Source organism: Alosa sapidissima, chromosome 13 (assembly GCF_018492685.1).
Source record: "Alosa sapidissima isolate fAloSap1 chromosome 13, fAloSap1.pri, whole genome shotgun sequence".
In the NCBI taxonomy this organism is placed as follows: Eukaryota; Metazoa; Chordata; class Actinopteri; order Clupeiformes; family Clupeidae; genus Alosa; species Alosa sapidissima.
The window spans coordinates 29,865,237-29,885,236 of NC_055969.1; the positions used below are offsets into that span (position 1 = coordinate 29,865,237).

Genomic DNA, 20,000 nt, shown 5'->3' on the forward strand with positions numbered 1-20,000 from the left:
CTCTATCTCTCTCTCTACCTATCGCTTTCCCTCACTCCCCTGGCGATGTCGCTGTATCTGCATTGTGTGTGTGTGTGTGTGTGTGTGTGTGTGTGTGTGTGTGTGTGTGTGTGTGTGTGTCTGTGTGTCTGTGTGTGTGTGTGTGTGTGTGTGTGTGTGTGTGTGTGTGTGTGTGTGTGTGTGTGTGCGCGTGCGTCTGTCTGATCCACTTCCTGTTGTTGGGCACCCACAGATCTAAGAAGTATTCCCTGCTGGGCGGCAGCAACCTGCTCATCAGCAGCGTCAGCGACGACGACGCCGGCACCTACAGCTGTGTGGCGCACAACGTCAACGAGAACATCACGGCCTCCTGCGAGCTGACCGTGTTCGGTGAGTGTGTGTTGCTGAAAGGCCACGCTGGCCCTGACCCGTCTCTCCACACTCTGTTTGGGTGGTTTTGTGTTCTGAGATATGACTCATGCTTATCTCAGGTATTTCCATTTTATCTGTGGGAGAATTGGACTGCTCTTTTTTCCATTGTGTTCTTCTGAGTAGATTAGTGCTGTTTTTGAAATAACGAGTCGGATAATATCAAATGGAGTTTATAGAGTATGTCAATCAGTGTGGCTTAGACAGCTTTAAACACATACACACACACACACACACACACACACACACACACACACACACACACACACACACACACACACACACACACACACACACACACACACACACACACACACATTAACAGGCACAGGTATGCACAAAGAGACGCACACACACACAAATGATGGATGACTTTTGGGTCGAGCGACTTAGAGGAGGAGCAAATGAAGCAGTTTTGATATCCCGTGTGAAAGTCGTTGCCCTGAAAAGGTCTTTAATGCTTTAATGTTTGCTTACTTTGATGAAATATTGATATGGAGTGGTTCTACATTATTAAAAACTCAGGGAGATTGCCAGGTGCCCCACTGAAGACACGGGCTAAATGTCAACCACATCACCACAAGTCAGCTTAAAGTCGCACCTGTCACTCTAAGGATGTCCTCTGTGGCTCTGAGAAGCTACAAGGGGAGGCTGGAGAAAGAGCGTTGCTAGGTACTTCTGAAGTCTCCGCGAGTTTAGAGGGGGAAAGAAAACTCCCCTTGAAGATTTTCTTCAAAAACTCTCTTTGCTACGCACCAGCAGCCATCAATTTGTCTAATCTAGACAGTGCCGAGGAGACGAGCTTTGAGAGAGCCTCAAATTAAGTTCTTTTTCGCTATCCTCCGGATGACTATGAGGGAAATAAGAGAGACCACAAGAGAGTGGTGAAGAGAGAGAGAGAGAGAGAGAGAGAGAGAGAGAGAGAGAGAGGGATAGCAGGAGTGAGAAAGAGGAGAGAGAGGAGAGAGTTGCTGGAGCATTTTAGATTCTGTTACATTTGACGGTTTATTAAAGTCTTCTCGAAGAAACCTGGTGCTGGTGGCGGCCTCCCCATCTTTTCCCATTACTTCTCCCCCTCTACGAATAACATGAAATGACTGTAGCTGTACATACTTGTACTGTAGGTCTATGTGCCTTCCGGGTCAGTGGTCTATCTATCACATGAGATTACATCTGACCTCCACAATCCATAGGATACAGTCAGAGACAATATACATCAACATTGACTTGTGTGTCTTCAAAAATGGTAAGCTGGGACACAGAAACAGGTTAGAATCCAAGGTGCCTCGGGGCAGAAGTGGTGGGGGCAGGGGGGTGGGGGCAGTGGGGTGGGGGCAGAAGTGGTGGGGGCAGGGGGGGTGGGGGCAGTGGGGTGGGGGCAGTGGGGTGGGGGGGGCAGAAGTGGTGGGGGCAGGGGGGGTGGGGGCAGTGGGGTGGGGGCAGTGGGGTGGGTGTTTATTCATTTCTCGACATGCCACCCAGATGCGTGGCATCAGCCATGGGCAGACGTGGCAGCGGCAGTGGTAGCGGTGTGTTTGTGTTGTGCCATGACGGGGATTATGTGGGTGATGAAAATAATGAAGCGGCAGCGGCTTTGCGGCGGGTTGCTGCTGATGGCAGTCGATCGACCGCATCATCAGATTTTGCCGGCCGATGGCATAATCTTAGAGATAAACTCCCGGCATTATTTTAATGTGTCCCTATTTTTTTATATTTTTTTTTTACTTCTAGCCCCGCGTAAGAAAGTTCAGCTCTGTGGGGAATAGGACAGGAAGGGTTGCATCATATCCTGTTTGGTGTCTTTGTGTTTAAGACAAAGAGATACCTCTGCCAACAATCCCCACACTCACACACACACACTGACAGGTACACACCCCAAGATGAACATGCTGGATTGGGTGTAAAAATGCCTCCAACGAAGACCCGTCATCCCGTTCTCCCTAATCTCCACATGCACGCGTCGGAGATCCTGTTCCTCTTCAATTAATCACCCTCAATCTCGTTAGTTACGCAGCACAGGGGGCTTCCACCAAAAGCCTTTTATTTCAATTAATCCAATTACACTGTATCCGCAGGATACCCGGCATATATTACAGTGGCTGCACTCTGCTTTTCTTTCCAACAACAAACACAGTGTGTGTGTGTGTGTGTGTGTGTGTGTGTGTGTGTGAGCGTGTGTTGGATGCTCATTCCATGTTGTGTGTGCACACAGACCAGTGGTTTGAACAAGAATTGTATTTGCATGCTGAAATGATTCGCTATTGAGAGAAAGTGGAGAAACTATTCCTGAAGCACAAGATGGTGAGAGTGCCAGTTAATGAAAATGCTAATATTGCTAACGCAGACATTGTTCAGGAAAAGAGCTTAGGTTATCCGACTCTGAACTTTACCTCAAAGGGAGAGAAGTCTTTTAAGCTGATGAAGCCTATTCACAAGTAGTTATGGACATTTACCAGAAATGGTATTAACTTAATTAAATATTGTGAAAATTGTCAGTTAACATTTTGTCAGGAATTACAATACCAGAGCTGCATCTTAGATATTAAACCCTTCACTTAATTTGCCACATACTGTCTGAATAATAACTCTAATGTCACATAATTATTCTACATTTGGCTTTGTCCTAAGTGTTCAGTCAGGGGCAGTGGACTGCCATAGCTCAGCACCTGTGGATCAACTGCAGTGGGGTTTTATTTGTTACCAGTAATGGTCAAGTGCAGCAGCAGGAGTATTAAATCCGTGTCTTCGGACTACATGAGCTCTCTTGCCTACGATCAGAGGCACAGAAAATGCCCATTTCCACCCTGCTGGAGATAGAAATGAAGCCGCGGGCCCGTTGCGTGATCGGGGTCTGGTTTGTCAGCTTTTATCCACACTGCCCTGATGGGGGGCTAAGTGTGTTCTACCCTGAGCCACCCCCCCCCCCCCCCCCCCCCCCCCTTTCACACACACACACACACACACACACACACACACACACACACACACCACTTCCTCTGCCCTCTCCTCTCTCACCCCACTGAGCCCACTTCTCTCAGAGATTACAGAGCAGGGGAAAGCCGCTGTTTATGATGTCCAACCTGTGGCCTATCAGTCAACATCGATCCACGCTGAAGCTCATCGCTACAGTTATCCCCTGGCTATCGACAGGAAACCTGTAGAGGCTTTGAAATGGAGGCCGCCCTGACACAGCTTCCATCTCCTGCTACCTCTCCAAACAGCTCTCGATATACAGACCCACCCTCTCCATGAAGGGATTTCTTCATTTCATGTTGTGGTAGCAGATTATGTAAGTCCATTAGCAAGCATACGTAAATATAATCGCTCTCTCGTCATCTGTTCTCTTTGCCCATTTGGGCTTATTTTGGCTTGCACTAACCTCGAGGGATTTAAAAGTTGGAAGGGAAGCTTTGGGCGCCAGTAAGATACGTTTGACACTTCCCTTATTGGGCCATGCCATAATACAGATAGGCCTAGTGGGAAGATGGATGCTATGACAGTAATAGGTTTTCTCTCTCTTTCTCTCTCTCTCTCTCTGTTTCTGTGTTTTTTCTTCTTTTCTGTGAAGAGAGTAGAGTGTGCATGGAATTGGACACAGATGGACCTGCGGTTTCCCCTCTACGCTCTTTGTGAGAGATAGACTGCGCCAGATGGTGTGCGAGAAACACTTATGGTCGTGATTTGGTTGGTGTATTGGGTCTGTTTTTTTATTATTATTATTATTGTGCTTCTCGCTTCTGCTGGCATCTTGCTCAGTAAAACATATAGGAGCGTCGCTATGCTTGTTTGTCGCAAGGAGTAATAAGGCTGTTTAATTCTGCCGAGACTCCCATTAGGCAAGTTTATATTAATGGCTCGTTAAAGTAAATAGATCTAGTTAGAAAATAAATATGAGAGCAGAGTTTTAATATAAGAGAGTAAACCGTCGGAGGCATGCTGTCAGAGTCCCCAAGTTAACAGAGCAGAAATCACTTGTGCTCTGTAGCATAGATTGGCACTGAGTAATGTGTTTGTTTACATAGTCATGCACAATGTCCCTGAAGGACTATTAGGAAGTCTACAGCAATACACAAGAAAGATACAACAAAGGCTACTTTGTGTATTGTTTGAGTAACTCGAGATTCAGTCCTTGCACAGATTTCAGTGATGCCTGTGGAGATAGTGAGTACCTTGGAGAAGTGGCCGTGCGATGTTGAGTTGCTGCTCCACACACTCGTTCCTATAACGATGCAGACTTGAGTGCCTCACTCTTGGTCAGCGCTGATGTCACTGCTGGGGCTATTGATATGTCAGGGCGCACTCCTCATTAATGCGCTGTCACACTGTTGGCTTCTCCTCTACCTGTTTGCTGGGCTTGAGAGATGACACACCTCTTAAGTCCACTCTCAGTGGACCGTTCTCACGGAGCGCCTCGCCCTCGAGAGGATACACTCTCCCTCCATCTCAGCTCATCGGCCAGTTTTACCTTTTGCCCTGAACGATAATACAGTGGGTCTCTATTAACGATGGCTATTCTGTTCCTTGGAATCAGAACACATTGTATACGCAGTGCACATTAGGGCTTGTAGTTTGCCCGTAATTGCTTCATTCCCCTTTGATGCCTCACGGCATCGGTAACCCGTGGCAAAGCAACTCAGCCAGCCCAAGAGCCTGGTGAATTTCATGACCCAGCAATACTGAAAAATACATGCGCCTGTCTGATGCAATATTAAAACAAAGCAACCTGTTCACCTGAAGTAAGATGCCGTGTTGATAGAGAGAGGGGGCAAGGAGAGTGTGAAAGAGAGAGAGAGAGAGAGAGAGAGAGAGAGAGAGAGAGAGAGAGAGAGAGAAATGTGTGTAAGAGAGAGAGAAACGAGGGAAAAGAAATAGAGAGCTGGAGAGATTTCAGGCTTCTGGGCATGACGGGATATCAATGGAGTGGCGATTCAGCAGCGGTGTTGTTGAGAAGTAAATGAGTTCTAATCTGTAGACATTGCCATTGAGGTTACAAAGGAACATGATCAATATGGTCGATTTGTGTTGTTTACACTCAGCCCTACCTGAACTCAGCAGTTTCCTTCTCTCTCTCTCACTTTCTGTTTCTCTGTCCTTCTCTTTCACTCTGTCTCTCTTTCTCTCTCTCTTACTCTCACACACACACACATACACACACACACACAGTCATTCTCTCTCTCTGTCTCTTTTAACCTCTCTCCCCCTTTCTCTCTTCCTCTCATTCCTCACAATGAAAATTATGTATAGAATGCCTGCAAGCAGACACCCCAATTACTGGCAGTGATAAGCCCCAATTCATCACTGATCGGTACTATACATAACGATAAGGGCTATTTTAGGCCACCATTAGTCTTTGTCTCCATTATTCAGCGCCGGCGCCCGTGCCAGAGCCTTGTCCTCGGTGAGCTAAATTTGTCGCGAGTAACGTGTGTGTGGTGGCGGTGGCGGGCTCCTCCGCCCTTTTTTTGCGGATCTTTCGGCAGGTTGCATCACTGCTTTTCACCCCGGAGTAGCCCCACCGCATGCCTCCGCCCTGGAGCAGCCTGGAGCAGCGGCAGCGGTTGCCTCTCTGAAGTCGACTGATCACTGGCCCGAGGCCTCCTCACCCTCCTCACCCCCTTGAAGCTGTGGAGCCGGCCGCACTTAAGGATGAGGAGTCAGATGTGGGGACCATTTGGTGGGGAGATGAGTCGTTTGGAAATGGGTGGATGTGAGTGGGTTGGTGGGTATTGGGTGTTGTTAGGGGAATGTGTGCCATGCGTGGGTATCAGGCAGCCAAGATGGGCATCATGCAAACAGGGCAGCCTGAAGCGTGTCTCTCAAGAATGGAGGGATAATCCCTCATGCAAACATGCACACTCCCAAGTCATATCACTAATACTGAGGATACATACCAAGCATACAGACCTTATCAAGACTCTGTTCTTTCTCAATTTATTTAAAGCTAACAGGTTTGTGTTGATATATGTCTCCCAAGCATTAGTATAAGTATAAGTATAGTATATAAGTATATATACTCTTTTGATCCCGTGAGGGAAATTTGGTTTCTGCATTTATCCCAATGCGTGAATTAGTGAAACACACTCAACACACAGTGAACACACAGTGAGGTGAAGCACACACTAATTCCGGCGCAGTGAGCTACCTGCAACAACAGCGGCGCTCGGGGAGCAGTGAGGGGTTAGGTGCCTTGCTCAAGGGCACTTCAGCCGTGCCTACTGGTCAGGGTTCGAACCGGTAACCCTCCGGTTACAAGTCTGAAGCGCTAACCAGTAGGCCACGGCGGCCCCTCAGCTGGAGCAACTTCTGCCATTGTAGTATGATTCCTTATGAACACAATAGTTCAGAGTGTAGTTCATTAGTTCCTTCTTGAAAATTCGATTTTTTAAACAGCCAAACCAAATCACTTATTCAGTTAAATAAACACTGCTAGTGCTAGTCATGCAGCCAGCTTGTCAAATCTCTCCTCACTCTATGAGACGTCACAGCCCCATAATGCCAAGTGATGATTCATTTTCACGGTCATATAAAATAGAAACGGATTTTTTTTGTTTGTTTGTTATAAATGAGTAAACAAACAAATAAAGAACCTCAGAGCACTCAGTGTGCTTTGGTGCAAAAAAAAAAAAAGAAGAAAACAAAGGCAAAAAGTTCCTGAATTCTCCCTTATCAGCGCGGCGCATTCACTAACACCATTACCCTTTATTGTGATTTTTAAAGGCCCAGGAAGCTCCAGCGGCTCTAACAGTGAGCTGCACTCCTCTCCGCCTGAACCGGAGCCAAGGAAGTGATGAACAGATATAACGGAAGGGGAAGAAAAGGAGGAGAGAGAAAGAGAGAGAGAGAGAGAGAGAGTGAAAAAATGGGGAAAATAATAATTTCACCCATGCAGTCCCTCCCTGATAAGGCTCAAAGTGCCAAGATAAGGCATGTGTACAATTCTGGAGACGTAATGCAGTTGCCTTGCATGAGGAGCTCATCTGCTGTTAGCGCATACGAGGGCAAAACCCGGCAGGAGGGTCCGTGGGGGTTTAAGATATACACAATGAGATGTGGAAGAAGGTGAAAGCCAGCAACACAATAAAAGACAGTCATTTTTTTCCATTATCGTTGAGAATAACGTCTAATTAAATCCCACACACTGGGGGAGGGATTAGGATTACACTGCTCATTAAACACTAGCTGAGATTTTAAACGGAGATTACCATTCCTAATGTGGCTGGGTTGCGGTTCAACACAGTTTTATTTTATTAATGGAATGTGGCGTGTCACAGCAGACATCTTAAAAGCTTCCCCTTTGCAAAGTAGGTATCTGAAGTATCGCCATTCTGTATCCACCAATGGCAAATGCTCTGCTGTTGACATTATCCCCTATACATTAAATGCTACATTTATGTATGAAACACATGCAACAATGGCAGCCATAAAGCCGTGACTCACTCAAGAGAGGATGTCTCCCACTCGAATCCATCATGTATTACTGAAGAGATGCAGCCCTGTGAAGGCAGCTGACCGTGATTTGGGTAATGAATGTTTGTTATTTCCAATAATGATGACTTCAATGGAGCTCATTAGGCCCTTAAACAGCCCAATTAATTTGCCAAAGAAAATGTCAGCAGCTCCATTTTTTTAAATCTCTCTCTCTCTCTCTTTCTCTCTCTCTCTCTCTCTCTCTCTCTCTCTGAGTCCCTTTCAGTGTCCACACACATACCCACTCCCGCAGTTTTGTCTCTCTCAGACTAATATTTGCCTTATGTGAAAGCGCTCAATATTAAATGTATGGTATGGATCTGTCCTAAATAGCTCAGACACAGATTGCTTTTCATCGATTCGGCTGCCAGCATGCTTTGCACGTAGTCTGAATTGCAGAGAGACCGTGTACCTTGCCTCAGTCTCAGTCTCATTAGACAGCCGACGGTAATTGTCAGAACGGACTTAGTCACTCCCCCCTCCACCACACACACGCGCGATGCACGCACACGCACACACGCACACACACACACACACACACACACACACACACACACACACACACATACACCCAGTCGGCGGATAAACAGCGTGGGGTCAATGATGATTAATTGCAAAGCCCGGGAATTGTTTTCCCTGTGTGGGCAAACATTCAGCTGTCTGCCAGTCCTGCTCACAGCGGGGGAGACCGTGCGCCTCTCCCCAGATTCAATAAAGATCATATCGGGCCTTGGCAAAAACAAATGAGGTTTTCCGGCCCTGCTGAGGACGGGCTTGATCGCAGCGATTAATCAAAGACCTGATGAACGTAGGAAAACAAAAGCGAAGAGTTTACTCGCACAGTAGTTGGGAGTTTTTTTTTCTTCTTCTTGTTTGTCTGTTTGCGTTTAGATTTATATTTGTTTGTTTGGAATGTTTATGTGTTTGTTCGGGGCGGCCTTATCTCCCTGTCATGGAAGATGACGGGACAGGCGGCGCCTCGTTTTGTCAGCGGCAGACGCTTTGACATGCCCTGAGCTTATGCCGTGACGAGATGGCTGACTCTCGGCAGCGGCTTTTTGACACGAGCTCCGGCGAAAGCCAGCGCGACGCGTAGAGAGCAACGGCCCGTCACACATCACTGTCTGGCCCCCCCGGACCCCCGGCGGCCTGGCCCGGCACCCATGATCCGCACCGCGGCAGACAGCCACCAGACGCAGCCCGACAGTCCTCCGGCTTGCCCCACGAATGACCCAGTTCATGCCAAATCAGCCCAACTAAAACAAATTCTCCTTTCACTTAATCTACGCTTAAGCTCCGGATTTGCGCTTTCTGTAATCAAAGGATCATGCAAATCAACCTGCACTAATAGTGTAGTCCTGCCAATACATTTCATAACCTGTACCCCCCAGAAAAGACAAACATGGCTATTGTGAGAGATCAATTTAGAGCAGTTTAAGTCATGCTGTGCAGATATCTATGACTGCAGCTGTTCGGACACTCTGTAGACCCTACAAATAGCTCAAAGCCTTTTTGCACATGACTGTGCTACTATGGGCCAGTATTGGGCCTACACTGGGCCTAGCCTGGGACAGCTAAAGCTTGTTTGCTGGTTTTGTTCTGAAAACCTGCTCCCAACCATATCTAATCAAACATTGCACATTGACATAACAGCTGATACCGTGGAACCCCAACTGCTGTTCCTTAGCCAAGCAGACACGTCTTCTCCACCCACATGGGCTTACGTGTGCCGATGGCGTTGGAAACCGACAGTCACTTACTCTTATTTGCATGAAATCCCCTGAAATGCTTGGATTATGTCAGCTTTCTCACAGTCATGAAAAGCCTGTAGATATTGCTGCATTGCCTTCAGTCACAAGCTTTTAACATCACTTACATTGTACATCATGACTTCTCACTTTTGAATGTAATATTGGGCTGATGGGAGCTCTCTCTAATTCTACAACTCCAAACTCTTCTCCCTTCTTGAATTTCCCCTGGGGATCAATAAAGTATCTATCTATCTATCTATCTATCTATCTATCTATCTATCTATCTATCTTTTATCATTTTGCTATATTTGTTTTTATCATTTCACTGTTTAGTCTGCTGGTCTTTGCTATTTGAATGACCTCCGATCCCACATGGAGATAGTGGCACGACAGCAGTGTGGGGGTCACGGCCAGCGCAAGGACCTTTTATGGACCTTTTACGGACCTGTCAAAAGTTCAGCTGTGAGCTCATTGGCCCGAGGGGGCCTACAGTAACGGCGGGATCACATCCGTGTTTTACGGTCAGTTACACATGTCAGACTGGATTAGCGCATCCCGCGATCCATTTTTACATGTCGGCCATTACACTGGATACTTTGTGCCATTTACGTAGGTCTTAAGAGAGAGGGATGAAACAGAGAGATAGAGGGAGAGAGGGATGAAGAGAGTAGTGGGTGAAGCAGGGATTACTGTAGTACAGGAGAGATGATATATTCCCCACATTGGAAATGCAATGGTGTGATAAGTGGATCTGCAGATATAAGCCTTTTAATTGCCTGGAAAAAAATACTGATTGACAGGATTAGTATGGTGTCCTTGGTTGTTGCTGTGTCATGCGAAATGCATTATTGGAATAAAAATGATAACATTTACTGTATAGATAGTAGTATATGTTTTTCTGATTCGGTGGGATTATGCATAAGTGGGCCAGACTATTTGCATATTCATTAAAAAGCACAATCATGAGGAGTAAAAAGAAAAGTGTAAGGGGGAGAAAAAGAGCGTTTTTAACGAACGCTCTCTAGTAGCTGTTTGTAGCGTCCACTCCGGGCTGTAATGAGGCCTGAATGGATGTTGTCATTATAATCCCTAATCCCCCCAGCTCAGATCAGCCAGCCCAGCGCAGCACAGCGCATTGGCGGCGTGGCTCAGCACGCTACCTGCCAGCCAGTCCGCTCAGCCACTCATTAATAATGCATCCGCGCTTGGCAATACAAATCGGGGAGACAGAAATCGGGGGCCCGGCATTGTTATAAAAACAAGTCCCTATCCACACAGAGATAAGTGGGGCTGTGTTTGCGGCCCGCGTTGCCTGTCATACAGACGTGCTGTACACACACACACACCCATGTGCACACAGACTCACTCTGGTTGGACTCATTGCCGCCAAGTGGCCTCTCTCAGACGAGTGGCTGGGGGATTGGATGGCTGGCTAGCATGAGGTGGACTGATCCCCTCCACCACCACCACCACCACTGCCCACAACTCCCACCCCGGTACCCCGGTACCCCAGACCCACCCTACCTCAGCATAAATGGGCCCCCGGAGACCCCCTCCTCAGGGAGCCAGTATTAGCATGGCGCAGCCCACACCACGGAGCCCACACGCCAGATGTTTATTCTAATGATGGATGCGAACATTTCCATTTCAATGGGCCAGGGGAAAGTCATTATGACCGCCGTGTACAAGATCGCCACTCATACATGCATACACACACACTGTTATGTATGCAGACACACACACACACACACACACAGGGCTTGTGCTGAAAGGTTTGTCATGCTAATAACCCTGCCGAGAGAAGAGGCTGGTGCAGACACCGGTTGGGATCATCTCTTTTTTTAAGCCACGCTTGGTCAACAGCTTTTGTCCTCCACAATTTAGCACAATTTAATTCACAATTTAAGCGTCTAACACATCTACAGTACTTTTCTGTTCAGTTTTTATCTTTAAGAAATAGTGGTCATCCTTTCATCCTTTTCTGCATGAGAATAATCCAAACATATTTCAACTATAATAATAATAATTCATATACAATTTCATATTACATTGGAAGTACACATTGTTTATAGATAGCAGATTAGTGTGACAAACGGCATAGAGCATATAGATTCAACACATACAACATAGGACATACATGAAAAACATCTGAATTTTTAGGTCTTTGCATTGTAACCCTCATTACAGTCATCAGTAATTGGCAGTTTAGTGCATAGCCTTGAGTGAAAATGCTGGGTGTACAGTTTAAAGGAAATCATTATGGCTTAATTAGTGCAATACACCACTGATAAAGTAACACCATAGCTAATGATATATTGATGCGTGGGGTAGTACAACCTGCTGCGTGCCTGTGGATGCGGCCATTCTGAAATCAGAGTTCAGCTTGTGCGGCACGGGCTATCGCTAGAGCGGACGCGCGTTGGGTGGTAAACAATACCTCGGTGCTGGTCTGGACGCTGTGTCCACAGAAATGGGGACTTGCGATCAAAACAAAATGACACAGTTAATTAAGTGGCTAAAGCCACCCTGACTCGCGACTCAGGGTGGCTTTTGGCAAGTGCAAGTGCACAGCGTGCCTGGCGATGCCTGCGGAGCAGGTGGGGAGGGATCGCTTGCTAGCGCCATCGATTGAAAGCCAGGCTACGCAAAAGGGCTCAGTGGCCTGGCTCCAGCACCCACTCAATTCCTCTCCTCTGTTCTCTCAGAGTGAGGCAGTGTGGTTCAGGTTAATTTACCAGGAGCATAAAGCATCTTAACAATAAGTTACTAGAAGAGAGAGACAGAGGAAAGAGAGAGAGAGAGAGAGAGAGAGAGAGAGAGAGAGAGAGAGAGAGAGAGAGAAAAGATAAAGAGGCACTATGAAAACAGTTGTGAGAGCTAGACAAAGGGGAAAGAAGACACCGAGACAGCGATATCCAGATGTGTGCATTTAATGACCGCCATGTTATTGGCACACATCAGTTTCTCCTCAGGCAGATGTGCATTTGTTTGTTTTCCTGTGTGTGCATGTGTCTGTGCGTCCTTAAAAGAAAAGCTTCAGTCTTTGTACTGGCAGTTGCTGCTAGAACATTCCAAGCTCCACCCCCACCCCTCTTAGCAGCTGTCTCTCCGAGATGCACAATGGCCTCGCACCCGGCAGGTGGATTTATTTCATCTTCTGATTCACCTGTTTCCCTTTTTCATCATGAAAGGTTGTGTGGCTTCACGCCAACCCTCCATTCCACTGCAGTGCGAACGTGTCAGCAGTATACGACACGAGTGAGAAAGAGAGAGAGGGGGGGGGGGCGAGGGAAAGAGAGGGGGGGCAAGGGAGAGAGAGAGGGAGGTAGGGAGCAGGGTGGGGAAGACAGGAAGAGAGGCAGAGAGATTAAAGATGCAGCCTGTGATTCTCATCCTATAGACTTTTTGTCAAATTCAGCGAATTGTCCTTCCTGGTCCTAGCTGTCCATTCAGTCCACTCTGCTGTTCAATAAAGCCTCAGGTGTTTGTACACAGCCCTGGCTCTGTAGATGGGACATAAGCGTAGTGGCTGGGACTGAAACAATCCCATCAACAGTCTCAGCCAATTAATACATGGTGCTTCAGGAGCGTGGAAGCACCATGTATTCATGTGTGACTGAAAAAGAGAGACACAAAGCTAGATAGAGTAGAAGAATGAGAGAATGAGAAAGTGAGAGAAAAGAGAGACAGAAGGAGGAGTGGGGGAGGGAGGAGATGTTGTGGTGGGGGCACCTACCTGCCATTGAGTCAGTTGGAGACTGGCAGGCTGGCGCAGACTTAATGTGAGTGATGGGCTCCCTGTCATGCTATTCTACACGCCAGCGCTCTGGGCATCTCTCTCTCTCTCTCTCTCTCTCTCTCTCTCTCTTGCTCTCTTTTAGTCTCTGTTTTTCCCACTCTTTCACTTTCTCTTCCTCACCCTCCATCACTCTCTCTCTCTTCCTCACTCTCCCACTCACTCCATTTCTCTCTCTCTCTCTTTCTCCAGCTTTCAGGCCACTTTTCATCCATTCCCTCCATCTCCCCCCTGACTTGCTATCTGGCTTTGTCAGTCTGTCTCCGGCATGACTGTTCCTTTTCTTCTGCCCTCAGCCTCTTTCTCTATCTTCTAGACCTCTCACTCTCTCTTGTTTACTCTCTGTATGATTTTGTCAACTTCACTCTCTCTCCCTCTCTCCCTCTCTCCCTCTCTCTCCCTCTGTCTCTGTCTTTGTCTGTCTCACTAGGACTCCCTGTCTCCTCTGGTGCTGTCATGTCACGCTGAAAGGGGATGAATAATAATAAAAATAAAAAAACCTTCTCTCCGGCGAACAGATGGCTCTCATCTGTTGAGTCCCCTCCCTCCGTAGCTGTGCGCGCGGATGTTTGCATATCTGCCGTGACTATCTGTCACTCAGCGGCCTTTATCCGCCTTCCCATGTAACATCTTTACTGGCTGTTTACTTGTTCCACCGCTGAGCCGAGTGACAGTGGCATTTTTTTGTTTCGTTTTGCCTCGCTTTCCGACGCACGAGGAGTTTCCGTCCCACTTGCCCGTTGCTGCTAAGAAACAGGCGCATGCATAGTCATGTGCGCACCGCACGCTCTCTCACGGTCGTTCTTGCTCACAGTGTTTATCTCTCTGTGTGATGTGTCTCTCATGTGCATGTATATAGGCACAAATACACACACACACACACACACACACACAGACATGCAAGCCCTTTTCTGGATTTTTAAAAATAGTCAGTCTGAATCACTAGAAGCGCATCAGCTGGGATCAGTGGACATCATACAAGTTTTTCATTTTCCATTATTTATCCAACTGCACTTATCTCAGAACTCAATCAGTTTCAATGGGCAGTTTCAACTATTATTTTCGGTCGAAGACTGCTTGAGGAAATGGTGGTCCAATCCAATCAGTGGTTCTATGCAATGGGCAGAGTGATTGCCTTTTGCTTGTGTTATTCTCTCATTGTTCTCAAAGATATTTTAACAGACGGTAAATACGTTTCTTGACAGCAGATTGGTCAAATGATTTTTGCAGTCTGCTTCTTGCAATTTCAGACTATGAACAAAGTCTGACACAAACACAAACACTCTGGATTAAGTCTACACACTTACCCCTTGCCACCCTTATACTAAATACACACACACACAGCCATACAGAGAGAGAGAGAGAGAGAGAGAGAGAGAGAGAGGGTACAGGTTTGTGTGTACAATTACAAAGGTCCTGTTATGTCCATGGGGACAGAATGGCTTGCAGGGCCCACAGTAGGTCACCCAGTGTTTGGGCCTGATTTGTCCACCGTGTGTGTTTGCTTGTCAGGAATGTCCAGGTGGCATTTTGAGACATGGCAGCTTTGTCCTTCTCCCTTTATTTGCACAACGCTGCCTCTTCAGCTGAAGGAGATCGTGCTCAGCACGTCTCGGCTGTGTTTGCCATCTCTGCAAAGGGTGGTGGGTTTTGATAACCTGCACATGCACATACATATGCACACACACACACAAACACACACGCACATACACACACACACACACACACACACACACACACACACACACACACACACACATGCACACACATACACACGTGAGGGTGGTGGGTCTGCTATCTTGCACACACACATACATACACACATGTGGGGAGAGCACATGTGAGGGGGTAGGTCTTTCTATCCACACACACACACACACACACACATACACACACACTCACACGTGAGTGCTCGCTGACATGTCCTCTTTGTATCCGCTTGTCTGTACAGTGCCTCCGCAGTTCCTAAACTACCCAGCGAACATGTACGCTTACGAGAGCACGGACATCGAGATGGAATGTGCCGTGACAGGGAACCCACAGCCCAAGGTGCACTGGGTAAAGAACGGAGAGGTCGTCATCCCCAGCGACTACTTCCAGATCGTGGTGAGTGTTGATACACACACACACACACACACACACACACACACACACACACACACACACACACACACTCACACACACACACACACACACTCACACACTCACACACACACATATATACAAGGATTACTACACTGACCATAAATGACTGTGCTATTTGATCAGCATTAAGATTGGAAATGTGATTTAAATAGCATTTAAATGGAGATGAGTACATATTGTGTGGTGAACACTAAGGAGCTGATGTGCTAAGTCATTAGAGCCTGTGCACTAATGCTTTATTTGTGCCTTAGAGCATTGTAATGTACGAACAGAAGAATGAAAGTGCATTTTGGCAGACACAGGAGAGTTGTCAGGCAAGCTGCGCTTTTCTGACTCATGCATATGCGGTTATGTGTATTTTTATGGAGGCCTACATCTGCCACTACAGTAAATCTCTTTCACACTCGTATATATCAACAGAGCTTACCTTACCTGGTCACCATGCTAGTGCGTGTCTGTACCACTGCTTGTCATCCGGTCATTCTTAAGAGGATTACTGAGCTGCATCTCTTTTGCTCCTTTTTAGATGTAGTTTAAGTTTAAGCTGTAACCCACATTTGAACATGAATGATCCACGGTATACATTGTACACAATGCAAAATACAGTACACACTGCATACATGCTCCAAGTCTCTATACCCCACCTCCCTCTACTCTTTACTGATGGTGAGTATTTGCCCCGCGCAGGAGGGCAGTAACCTCCAGATCCTGGGCCTGGTGAGGTCAGACGAGGGCTACTACCAGTGCGTGGCGGAGAACGAGGCGGGCAACGCCCAGGCCACCGCCCAGCTCATCCTTCAGGAGCCCGGTAAGTTCCGGCCACCGAGAAACCTCGTGGCTCATCATCATCGCCGCCGCCACCGCCACCACACCGCCGTGCCGGTCGTGCCAGCTGTGCCACTTGCACGAGCACCCCGCCCATCACCTGTGCCACCCTCTCCTCCATCACTGCCCCTCTCCCTTTGTGCCAACTGGGCCAACTTTACTGTGCCATCTCTGCGGCATCTTTTAACCATTTAACCTTCACTGTTCTCCACTGCCAGCACTGGGCCTACCAGTGTGCCATCCTGCTACTACCAGTGTGCCATCCTGCTACTACCAGTGTGCCATCCTGCTACTTTCACTAGCATGGCGAGCTCTGGCCGATGCCATGTGAGCACCATCCTATGCCCCAGCTCCTCTTCTCTCCGCTCTCTCTCACTGCTCAACAGTGGGCCACCCTGAGCCTGGCAGCTGGCCGCTGGGGGGGGGGGGGGGGGGGGGGGGCAAAGGTCAAATCCAGGCAGCTGTGGCCGTGAGCGCAAGCGGCTGGAGGAGTTCAGTGACGCGGGTCTGGGTTATGCAGCACCAGATGTCGCAGTAGTGGAAGTTCAGTGACACCAGATGGGGCATTTCAACGTCAGGTTGCGTTGCGGTTGTTTAACCCCCCCCCCCCCCCCCACACACACACACACACACACACATACAAACACACACACACACACACTGTCTAATGACATACACACTCACACACACATGTGTACACACACACACACACACAGAGTTTCACACACAGTTTCACATGTGCACTAGCACAGTCACTCACTACAGTCATATTCACTGCAGGCATTCAGACGAGCATAACATAAGCGTAACTTTGCATTGTGAACACAGCTATTAATCTACCCCACACCCCCTACTGCCCTGGCTTTGCCCCTGGCCCTGCACACGTGTGCAAAGACGGCCACACTGGCCCGCAATCAGCCTGAGCCTCTGCTAATCCAGAGCGCCTATAGCGGAATTCCAGCAGCTGGTGCCCGGCTCACCAGGGAACAGGGCAGGGCCTGGCCTTGAGGAGAGCGCAGCCCTGCCAGGGCAATGCCCCTGAGAGCCTGGGCTTTTGCCCTCCTGCTGCTGCCCGAGTCAGATGGCCATTCTGTTCGCCACGGGAGGACTGAGAATGGTGGTGGAATTGAAGCTGTTAGCAGAGAGTTCCTGTTTAGCTGGCAGCCATTGGAGTAGTGTGTGTGAGAGAGCCTCCGTTGAAGCTTTTGTGGAGACACTGATGTGTTTTCTGTGCTCATGGGATGAGTTGTTAAGCATGAGTTGTTATTAATGGCTACTGATGAGTTGACCTCATTAATAGGCATCTTTCACTGTTTAGCACCTACTCATACATCAGGATGATGCCTGCAAGCACATACAGTACGCAGGGGTGTGAAGAGGCCGTAAACAGGTGCTGCGTCTCAAAACCACCGCAGGCATCGCACGCACGCACGCACACACACACACACACACACACACACACACACACACACACACACACACACACACACACACACACACACCTTGCTGCCTACTCCCTCAGGCGTCCCACACCTTGGCGCTCATTACCCTGGCCTCTTCTCATTAGTGATGATAATGCCATCAGTGTTGAGGAGCCACAGCCCCCACAGCTGGATCAGGAGGTGGGACACACTGACTGGGAATAGTACAGTCTACACACACACACACACACACACACACACACACACACACACACGCGTCTCCCCAGATTGCCAATCCTGTCTGCTATCTGATCACCTCATTTACCTGCATTCAACAGACGCTTGGTTCCCGCCTCTGGTGTGTGTGTGTGTGTGTGTGTGTGTGTGTGTGTGTGTCTCAACCCACACAACTCAGGCTCTGACAGCACACCATGGATGAAGATGTGCAAATGCAATCCCTCTGGTGCAGTTATTGGTGTATGCCTCCATCAACATGCTGTGTGACATTTGAACGTGTATTTGTGTGTGTGTGTGTGTGTGTGTGTGTGTGTGTCTGTGTGTGTGTGTGTGTGTGTGTGTGTGTGTGTGTCATCCCTATCTGGAAGAACTGATCTTCATTCCCTGTGCTCGTGTCTGCCTGTGTAACTCAAGACACTCGGGCCATCTGTGGCAGTTGGGGGCGGCCGAGAGAGACCGGCCAATTTGATTAGCCCCGGCGATAAAACGCTTTCGGAAAATCACTTAGGGTGATAGTAGCCACGGGTTCATAGCACTTGTCTGTAATTTTATGGACACATCATCGCCATTGATTTCCAGCGATCGCATTCATCTGACACTTCAATTTAGCTAGAAAACTTGCTTATGGCCTAATTGACCATTGATATTTCTGGCCGCCACAGCAGCCGTTGATATATCCTGCGGTTCAGGACACCATCAGCAGAATTGCTCTGTAGACAATTTTTGGGCATTACACCAGACGAAAAACAAAGATCCCATACTCTCAGCAAAGTCAAAAGGGAGTTAGAGTGCACGGTGCGCAGACAACTTTAAATCTAAATCATTAACTTTACCCTTGCAGGTGTAATATTAACATTCAAACAAGGAAACACTTTTCTGGGGTAAAAGAAGTTGTAGAGTGTATTAGAAAATATATACTCAAATCAGCTATTCAGATACAGAAAAAAATCAAAAGAGAGTTAGTTGTATAATTGGTTATGCAACAGTATGTCGGTAAACATTGCAGGAGCCCAAGGTGAAACAGACGCCTTTTTTTGTGCTCGACAACTTTTTAAAGTTTCATCTCATTGGGGAGATGTGAAACCTGTTCCCATGTCAATCAGGACCCAACTAATACCTTGTAGTTGCTAGGGGCAAGTCGGAATTTCCATTAAAAATATATAATGATGATAGGGGTGGAAAACAATAGAGGCCAAGAATTAAGAGGAGCAGCAGGATTCTGCTGTGATGGGAGATGGATTATTCTTTTTCTTTTCTTTTCTCTTCCTTTCTTTTTTCCGTCGCCTTCTCTTTTTTTCCTCCCTCGTTTTTTAATCACTGCTCAAACAATGTGAGATGTGTCCCTGGAGGCAGGCAGAGAGCAGCAGGCACAGATGGCTATACTGGAGACTGGCTCTGCCTCAGAGCACCAGTGGATACGCACCGCCACAAGGTCACACACACACACACACACACACATGCACATACATGTGTGCACATATACACATACACATACACATACACATACACATACATGAATTCTAAATGTAACATACAGTTGCACATTGAAGTGCCAACACCACACACACACACACACACACACACACACATATATATATATATATATAATACACAGAATTGCAGTAAGCAACAAACATAGAAACTAGCATTGTTTATTTAATGTAATTATCTATATTTCATACTTTCACAAAGATACACACATACACACACACATCGCAGCACAAACAATGCATAATGGAGAATACTTACACCTACACACAAACTGCACACATGCTCTTCTCACTCTAGTGACACACACACACACACACACACACACACACACACACACACACACACACACACACACATACACACACACACACACACACACAGACACACACACACTCATTATGAGTAGCAGGGAGGACCGCCTGCTGTAGCGTGGTGTTGGCCCAGCCCAGGGGGTTGTCA

General features: G+C 47.5%; 1 protein-coding gene across 2 annotated transcripts in view; it reads left to right on the forward strand.

Moving 5' to 3' along the window:
• dcc (DCC netrin 1 receptor) overlaps positions 1-20,000 on the forward strand; it is a 268,772-nt gene that overhangs the window by 152,219 nt on the left and 96,553 nt on the right. For both annotated transcript variants that reach the window (XM_042058972.1, XM_042058973.1), the window contains 3 exons: positions 233-369; positions 15,374-15,528; positions 16,255-16,375. In XM_042058972.1, coding sequence (XP_041914906.1) covers positions 233-369; positions 15,374-15,528; positions 16,255-16,375 — 413 coding nt within the window. The remainder of the gene's footprint in view (positions 1-232; positions 370-15,373; positions 15,529-16,254; positions 16,376-20,000) is intronic.